Source organism: Musa acuminata, chromosome BXJ1-4 (assembly GCF_036884655.1).
Source record: "Musa acuminata AAA Group cultivar baxijiao chromosome BXJ1-4, Cavendish_Baxijiao_AAA, whole genome shotgun sequence".
Classification (NCBI taxonomy): Eukaryota; Viridiplantae; Streptophyta; class Magnoliopsida; order Zingiberales; family Musaceae; genus Musa; species Musa acuminata.
In genome coordinates, this window is record NC_088330.1 from 27,845,274 (window position 1) to 27,854,744 (window position 9,471).

At 38.3% G+C, this 9,471-nt stretch overlaps 1 protein-coding gene across 1 annotated transcript; it reads left to right on the plus strand.

Annotated features, from left to right (window-relative positions):
• Window positions 1–580: 580 nt before the first annotated feature.
• On the plus strand, window positions 581–7,560 carry LOC135651519 (low-temperature-induced cysteine proteinase-like). The gene is made up of 6 exons (XM_065171623.1): window positions 581–1,071; window positions 5,622–5,857; window positions 5,946–6,086; window positions 6,179–6,610; window positions 6,918–7,027; window positions 7,112–7,560. The coding sequence occupies exons 1-5, from the start codon at window positions 657–659 to the stop codon at window positions 7,014–7,016; spliced, it is 1,323 nt and encodes a 440-aa protein (XP_065027695.1). The 5' UTR covers window positions 581–656; the 3' UTR covers window positions 7,017–7,027; window positions 7,112–7,560.
• Window positions 7,561–9,471: the final 1,911 nt, after the last annotated feature.

The following is a 9,471-nucleotide window of genomic DNA, read 5'->3' on the forward strand; positions in this document are numbered from 1 at the left end:
AATTAAATTATCAATTATGATAAGATGAAATAGAAAATTTACAAGTAGAAAGCCTTGAAAAGGACAGAGTTTGATTAGAAAAAAGAACACATTTGCCTAAAAGACACCAATTTTGAGAATTGGGAATATAATGAAGCTGAAATAATACAACACCACCGTCAATCTAAATCTGGACGAGACAAGAAGAAGGATTTTAGGTGACAGCCAAAGAACTGTCTCGAAATGTTATGCCCATGGGATGTTAATCTTGAAGCTAAATATCAGATATAAATTAAAGATCTTATCAAGAAAAAGGAGGAGAAAGATACAAATTGTTAACAGGAAGTATTAGATGCATAGAAGATTAAGATTGAGGAGTTCATATCAATGTTTGGTTTGCTTAATGATGTTAACGTCGAACGGTTGAGATGATCATGATCGATTGCTGTTACCTTATCAAGTATTGGCGAAATAACTGGGCCCCACAGAAACACCTTATTTTCCAACCAATAACCGTGGAGATAGTGAGACGCGTAAGAGGGAAAGGGTAAAATGGAAACTTTCGAAGAAGACCACCGATTCTTCGACGCGTGCGCCGAGACCAGCGGTCGGGGGCCGCCGCCGTTGCCCGATAAAAGCCAACAGTTGCCGCGATCTACCGGTCTCTTCCTCCTCTCATGGACTTCCCCCGGTCCCTTCAGCTCTCGACGACACTCATCGCCCTCCTCTTTCTCCGCTTCTCTTCCCTTTCCTTCTCCTACTCCGACCTCTTCGAGTCCTGGATCAGGGAGCACGGCAAGCGCTACGCCTCCGAGGAGGAGAAGCTTGCCCGGTTCCATGTCTTCGAGGACAACCTCGCCTTCGTCGACGCGCACAACGCTGCCGCCAACTCTTCCTACGAGCTTGCCCTCAACGCCTTCGCTGACCTGCTGCCCCACGAGTTCAGGGCCGCCCGGCTAGGTCTCAGCGCCGGCCTCGCTGTGCCGAGGGCCAATCGTACGGCGTTCCGGGGATCCTATGGCGCCGTTCCATCCTCGGTAGATTGGAGCAAGGAAGGGGCCGTTACGTCGGTCAAAGATCAGGGGAGCTGCGGTATGAATCTGGGCTGTTGCTTTTCCTCTTCCATTTCGATATAAAGCTTTTATTTCTTTTATCGCTTTTGGGTGTTTCATTCGTTGGCTTATCTTGTATGCCTTCATGCGAGGAAAAAATATCTCTGCTTTTGATGTTATTGAGATATATCTTGCAGAGTAGAAAATGCTTACTAAAAGAGAGGAGATTTAGTGTCTTATGTGAGTTGGACGCAACGAGGCACTGCTCTAAAAGCAGACTTGCCTCCTAATTGTACAGGGTCGGTGGCAAGTGTTTTCCAATCTATTGCCATTATGACGGCATACTAGTGACCTTGTGACAATTCTCCGCCCAAATCAAAGAAATGTCTAATTCTGTGCTTGAAAATTAAGGGAGATAACGTTTGAGATTGAGAGGGGAAGAGGAAGATATTCGGAACAGAGAGAGCTTGGTGGTAACCAAGAGTTCCTTTGACTCTATCTATTGAAGTCCAATAGTTGAACCTTTTTGGTTCCCAATTGCCAAGTTGTTGAACTAGCTTGGGCAAGCGTCAAAGCTGCCAAAAGGTTTGATCAGGCTTCAATTGCAAATTACTGATAGTCCAGCAGCACCCGGCGAGAATCCACTGAGATGCCTCATAAACCATTCCATCTGGACAAGCCAAGCTCATATCCAGATTCAGGGTATATGGAAGCAGTAACAAGAATCAAATCAATTGGTTCAAGTAGAAAGTATAAGGGGCTTCCAGTCCTGTCAAAATTTGCTTTAATCAGGCAGGTGAGAAATGCAATATCAACAAAATAATTCTATGTGGAACTAGGGGAAATAAGGGATGTTTTGAACCTTTTACAGTCTCCTCACAAAAGACTAAAAGATAAAAAATTTAAAGTAGTATAAATATAGTAAATCACATAAAGAAGGTTCAGATAAATTGGGACTTATGACTTTGTTGTTGTTGTAGTATGCCTTTTGGTTGGAACCTGGTGGGTTAGGCCTTCCAATGGTTTTTAGTCAGATTGCTATCAGTCACTAAGGTAGTAAAGGTTGTTCATTTAGTCCACGAGTTGGGTTGTATGACAATGTGTACCAGAGTTGACGAAATGATATTCTAATAAGTTGTTATCAAAGGTGTTTAAAAAGAATAGAAAAACAAAAGAGAAGATGTGGACAATCTAAATTATGTTTATAAGAAGAAATAAGGAAATTGTCAGATCGTTATCATCAAACAAGAGATATTGCTTTATGCCCTCAATTTTCCATCTGATTATATATGCAACTTACTAACTTATAGGTTAATTTTGGGTTAAGGTAACTGAATATGAATTATTCACATATCGTAAGGCATCATGTCGAAATATTCATTGTTATGATGTTAGTCACATAGAATGCAGTTTATGTAATTATTACAAAATGGATGAGTTCAAATTCCATATTGACGGTCTCAAAAGGTTCCCACACTGGTGAGTTCCCAAATGGTATATATGATGGATGACTCACGATTTTTCATCAAATTCATTAAAAGGTAAACTATCTAATTATTACAAAATGAGCACTAGCATCATAGAAGATAATCACTCTAATGTTACTGTGGCACCATTTCAATCCATGGAGTCTCCTACTTTGTTTGTCCAATCACTAAGGTTTTGTTTCCAATTTAGGTTTGTTCCTAATGAGAACTGCAATAACTTATGTTCCACAGGATTTCCGAGAATTTTATTTATGTTCATGTACATGCTAACCAACAAAGTATTTGATCTTGTACTTTGTCATAAATTCACATGCTCTCTAAAAGTTTGTAGACTATTTCTGTATTTCCTATTCTAGAATGTTATATGATTCTTGAGACCTGTGTTATCTAGCAAAAGAAGTATTCAGAATGAGCCTAAAAATATTGATCATAATGGAAAGACATTAATGAAAGAACTGCTTTATTGGATGGTTGTCATCAGCCATCTTCTCCTGTTTTATCATCTTCTTGGTTCTTGCTATATCTCATTATCGTTCTAAATATTTGCTTTCACTTGTAACCCATTTTGCCTTTTTTTTGTTACCTTAATATGTCCCTACTGCACATAAATAAATATGAAAAATGGATTAGGAGTTAGGACAGCTCCTTCAACTCACTCTCCTGCATTTCTTTCTTTTCTGACAGTCAATTCCTCCTGCTTTATCAGCATCCAAGGAGCAATAGAATTGGATCTGAATTCCAGCAGGAAAGCATCTTGAACCTTTTATAATAGAAGAGGTCCTTGCCAGGTTTTAAGTGATCATATACCAAACTTGTCCAAGAACTAGATACATCGGTATAACTTAAGTTGATTTATTGAGGATTTCATTTCTGATGCACACTACCTCAGTCTAGTGTCAGCGATTATGGTATGTATACTCTGGTGTACCTTTGGGTAAGAATATCAAAGATATGTCTCTTACATTGATATATTTTGGTACATCAATGTGCGACATACTAGTATGGGAATGGACCAGTAATTATTGGTTGATACAGATCAAAGTGAGTCCATGGGATTTAAGTCTTATTAGGTATTGGAACCATTGTAACCTCATGTAGTATCAGTAACCTTGGCTTGTGTTTGTGTGCTTCATTCGTTAGTGCTATATATCTTTGTAGAGGTGGGCTTAGTGTTCAGTCCTCCAGAAAGCAGCAGTCCTCCAGGAAGAAACTGCTTTTTAGAGCTTATGCAAGTGCATATTATGAACAGAAAATAATGCTTTCCCTTGAGCTTTTGGAGCAGATGTCAGAAATGCAGTTGGTAAGTCAAAATCCTTCAGATTAGTTTCACAACAATTTCTTCTTTTTTGTTAAAAAAGTGACTTATAGGGCATTTGTAATTTTTCAATATCTTCAAATTGTTCGTTGACATCTTCGACAAAGTTGACTCATGCATTAGCTTGTTTATTCGGACACTCGTTCATGTGGTGTCCTACTTGTTTACATTTAAAGCAAGTAGAAGGGTGACTTGTGCGACTTGATTGCCCTCCACGGTTGTTAGGAGTTAGTTTGGATGCATTATTCATGATTCCGTTAGCTTTTGATCCACTAGCATTATAATAAGTAGAGCCAACTTTAGAACAGGAATGTAAAGGAACATTAAAATACCTCTTTGCTCCACTTCTAGCAATTTTTGCTTCAACTTTTAGCGCTAATTGATAAGCATCAGATAATCTCCATAGTCGTTGCATCTCCACTTCATCTCGAATCATAATTCGTAGGCCGCTGACATATCTTACAACAAGTTGTTCTTCCATCTCTTAAGTGTCATTTTGGGCTATTAACTTGTAGAATTCTTCAGTGTAGTCGATGACGATTTTGCTACCTTGCTAAAGATCATTAAATTGTGAAAAGAGAGTTTGAACATAATCAGATAAAGAAAATTTTCACGGAGCCGAGATTTCATCTTTTCCCAAGATGAAATCTTCATCTACTCTTTCCGAAGGTGTATCTCTTTCACCTTGTCCCATCAGATTGAAGCATAACCTCGAAACCTTGTAGCAATTAATTTTACTTTTCGATCTTCGGGCATCTCCTTGTACTCAAAGAATTTCTCAATGGTACTAAGCCAATCAAGAAACTCTTCAGGTTAAAGTCGACCATGGAACTTAAACAATTCAATCTTGATGTTGCCATTTGCATGAAAAAAACCTCTCCATGGATGAGCCTCCTATAACTTCTTTGGATGCAAAGGGATTCATGTCTTCGAATCCATCACTTGCATAGCCATAGCTTGAGCCTCTAGAGCCATGGGTTTCGTAACATTCAAGGCGTATAGTAAGCTCTTCAACTTGTCTCCTTGGTGCTTCAATGTTTGCATCCCTTTCATCTCTATCTGGTTGCATCATTTGTTTCGTCACATCGTCCTCTTCCCCTTCTAGTTGCCATAAGAAGGAAGTACTCTAAGAGCGTAGCAAGTCTCTGATACCAAATGATGTGAAACGAGATGAAGAGAGAATAAGAGGACGAGAAAAAGAAGTGAGATATGAGAGAACAAAAGAGAACTCTCTCTTTTTCAAAAAGATAATTGTGAGCTAGTAGCTCAAAATACAAAAGCTTGATAAAATTTAAAAAACAAGAATGCTCCAGTAATCTTCCTTCCTTCCTCTTTTATAGATCCCTTGTATATTGAATCCCTCAACCACCTAGTTAATGAGTCATAATTTACTAAAAGTCAAGTACAAGTTACTATACATATTAAATTCGTGGTGCATTATATCTTGGTGGTTTTGAATTTTAATAATTATCTCAAGATATGAATCATTTTCTTGAAATTTGATAGGGTTAGCTTAAAATTTATTGTCTTGGAACTTGGGAGCTTTCAATGCTCACTATACACTTGCATTATTGTTACTAAATTTGTCCTTGGTATCCAAAAATGAAGCTGACTGCTGGAACCATAAATTTTTCTTAGCCTAGTTATGGTTTCTGCATTGTAAATTGCTACTGTCTAAGTGGGCTTGAAGGTGTGACATGAACATGATACAAGAGACTAAATAAGTTTAAAAACACTCGAGTATTTTTTTTAATGTTTTACTTACAGTGGAAGTGCCTATTTTTTCAGGTGATTGTTGGGCCTTTTCAGCCACTGGTGCAATAGAAGGAATAAATAAGATTGTAACTGGATCTTTGGTAAGTCTATCAGAGCAGGAGTTATGTGATTGTGATCAGAGTTATAATAGTGGTTGCAATGGTGGTCTTATGGACTATGCTTTCAAGTGGGTGATTGAAAACCATGGACTTGATACAGAGGATGATTATCCATATCAAGCTAAACAAAGAACCTGTCTAAAGAACAAGGTAGTGACGAACACATAGTATTATTGTTGTCTACATATATTGCACTTTTGGCAATTCTTCTGTCAGCTGATATTCTTCATATATACAGCTGAAGCGTCGGGTTGTAACAATTGATGGCTACAAAGATGTGCCTGCAAATAATGAAAAGCTTTTACTGCAAGCTGTTGCACAGCAACCCGTGAGCGTTGGAATTTGTGGAAGTGAAAGAGCATTTCAGTTATACTCGAAGGTCTGCAACCTGCTTAAAGAAGCTCATTTTCTTTCCACAGGTTGTTATTGCTGAATTCTCATGGTTTAGTCATTCACCTCTTTCATTCACAGGGTATATTTACTGGACCTTGTTCAACTGCTTTGGATCATGCTGTCCTGATTGTAGGATATGGTTCGGACGACGGTGTAGATTATTGGATTGTGAAAAATTCATGGGGAAAGAACTGGGGAATGAATGGTTATATGCATATGCTTCGTAATAGTGGTGATTCACAGGGCGTGTGTGGGATTAACATGCTAGCTTCCTTCCCAACGAAGACTTCTCCAAATCCTCCACCACCACCAGCTCCAGGTCCCACTAAATGTAGCATTCTAACCTACTGTCCGGCAGAGAGCACGTGCTGTTGCAGCTGGCGTGTGTTGGGATTATGTCTTTCATGGAGTTGTTGTGACCTTGAGAATGCAGTTTGCTGTAAGGACAACCAATATTGCTGCCCATATGATTATCCCATCTGTGATACCAGTGGGAAACAATGCTTGAAGGTCTGACCTCTCTTTGACGCTTAAGCTAACATATTTTTCCCTTTTGTTGTTTCCTTTTCTACATTGGTGATAGCTAATATGGTAAAGTGTGATCATTTTTGTTTTCATTTTTCTTCTTTCTAAGTGCTTTCCAACTATACAAAACTTCCAGTAATGATTTCTTCATATCCTTTTTGGGTACAAGTTGACCTTGAGTATCCTTTTATTCCAAAAAAAAGAAGTATTCATTTTCGTGTCATTGTAAATTTGGTTCCAGGTTTTGTTTTTTGGCTTGTCCTTACGCATTCTGCATAATTCGCTTTTGCAGGGAAATGGAAATTCCACTGTTACAAGAGGAATTGCAAGGAAAGAACCTTTTACAAAAGTTGGGTCTTGGAAGGATTTGCTCGCGGCATGGGATCCATAAAGGATTTACCAGTAAGGAAATAATTTAACATATTTACATGCCATTTACTGCGGATCTCCTCATGCTAACTACGGTGTTGTGTATATGCTTTTCAGATTCCCTACTCCGAAGCATGTGTAAGGTTGCCAGGATAATGTAAAGTGGGATCATTCATTTTCAGCACCGCATGATGTGTTGATGTTTCATGATTGAACCTCAAATATCTGCCATATGTTCATAGTTATTGGTCAGTTGCAATTGCAGTGTGATGTTCTACTTATCTGTGTGTCATCGTCATTATAAACTATTATTTTGAGAGAACGCCTTCTTGAGATAATACACAAAACTTATGGTACCTCTGGTAGATTTGTGTTGTACCAAAAGCTACTCTTAACGGTGGAAATAAGTAGAGCACTAGATAGATCGGAGTACCTTTAGAGTAAGTCATTTTATTTAAGCAGAGAAGCTTCTGTCCTGTAATGTTTGAGAAAAAGATTGAGCATGTAAAATTTATCAATATTTGTCATTTGGAAATTCCGGGTGGTTCGGAGTGTTTTGTGTTGTATCGTATATTCTTTCTTGTCGTCATAGATAATGAGCTTCCTGGTGAGTATTACCTATGCATTCTGCTGCATATAGCCGTTTACAATGAAAATTTTGATTTGATTTGATTTGAGAGCAGCAAAAGAAGAAGAAAAGATTTTGATTTTGTAAAATTTTGAATCGGAATGTAATCGATTTTAGGTGATTTCAACTACTGTTATTCAATTTCATTTGATTAAAAAATAAAAAAAAGAAATTACTATATAAGTAAAAGTCTACCAATACAATATAGTCATGCATGATAAGACATAAAAGCTCTAGAGTTAAAACATGACAATGAAGTCCTACATCAAATATATCAAACAAATACAATTTTCTTTATTCCTTTATTTTCTTTCTTTTTCAGATCAAACTTGGAGTGATCCAGTGCATCCTCAAAGATTGTTGTCCTCTGGTCATTACTTTGATGCTTTGTCTCTCTATAATGCAAACATCGTCTGAAAATGGATGAATGGGATATAAATAATTACCATAACATTTAGCTTCATGAGCTGAGATTGAGATAGCTTGGTTACAATTTCTCACAAACAATGTTCGATCACCCAAGCTCTCAATCTTGATCCAAATTTTGTTCTTAAGATCGAGTCGAAATATATAGACTTCTTCAGCATTCAAGAGTTATAGAAGCACACTAATAATATCTCTCCGCAAGATTCAACTAAGCACGTATCATAATAATATATGTCAGATATATCCATAGGAGGTGGCACTTCCATTTTCTTAATCCGTAGAGGAAGAACTTGAAAAGTCACCAAGTGTTGGTCGGGGTGAAGAAAAGCATATAATTGACCCTGGAAGCTTAGGACTGACCTAAAATATCTAACATCCACATTTCTCTCCGTATTCCATGACTTGTCTCCTTGTTGCCAAATATAGAGTTTTTCCATGTCACATCCGAGAAAGGTGTAATCAGGATTCATCGGAGATGATGACATATGGAGGAACAGCGAAGGTTGATCAAGGGCTGGGAGGTCCAATCGCACACGAGAGAAGGGATTCGATAGAGAGAGAGTGCAATTAAATTGCGGCTTTAGAACCAACCAACCGTGCGAAGAGCCACAGATGATTACTCTTTCACTGGAAGAAGCAGAGATTCTAACGTTAAATGACATATTCTCATCTATTACGTTGTGTAAGATGCAGGCATCACTAGCAACACTAAGCAACCACGGGATTTTGCTCATGGTTGGGTTGTATCTTGGGGTCGTGGCCAACCATTCCTTGCATACGGTGCTCAAGCGCATGGCATCCTTAGGGTTCATGCACATCAATACCGACTCGATAATATCGATGGAAATGTTCTTGATGGCCTTGGCCTTGGCCTCTGCCTCGGCCTCGCATATTCTCTTCTCCTCATTTCTCTGTTGCTTTTCTGTAGATCTGCTACCAATTCATACCACACCTTAGATACTGGTAAGGATTACGAAGAAATCTAGTCTAATCTAATGTAATGGGAGAGGAAAATGGAAAAAAAAAACACTCGTAAAATATTTATAATAGTTTTGAGGATGTGAAACTATGAGGTCATGTAGACGCTTAATATAATCGAGAGAACAAAGCAAAAAAGAAGAGAAGAATTACTGGGTTAGAAACGGAGGACGAAGGACATTGGAACAAGAACCCTCGACCCATCCCTTTCCTTTCATCTGATCCTTTACGCGAGACGTCTCCGCTTCGCCGGTCATGCTTCGTACTGTAGCAATGCTATGCTTAAATTGGGACCGTCATATGCTACGATTAAAAGGGCGAGTCAAATTTGGAGTCACATTAGCGATAAAGTTTGAGGATTACATCGAATTCGATTATTTGAAACCATTTATAGAAGATATAAAAAATGATCAAATCGATAACTACTACCATTATTAAGGATGCT

Coding starts and splice junctions, on each gene's coding strand:
- LOC135651519 (XM_065171623.1), top strand. CDS start 657: ATGGACTTCCCCCGGTCCCTTCAGCTCTCGACGACACTCATCGCCCTC. Junction 6,087..6,178: donor CATTTCAGTTATACTCGAAG/GTCTGCAACCTG, acceptor TTTCATTCACAG/GGTATATTTACTGGACCTTG. Junction 6,611..6,917: donor GTGGGAAACAATGCTTGAAG/GTCTGACCTCTC, acceptor TCGCTTTTGCAG/GGAAATGGAAATTCCACTGT.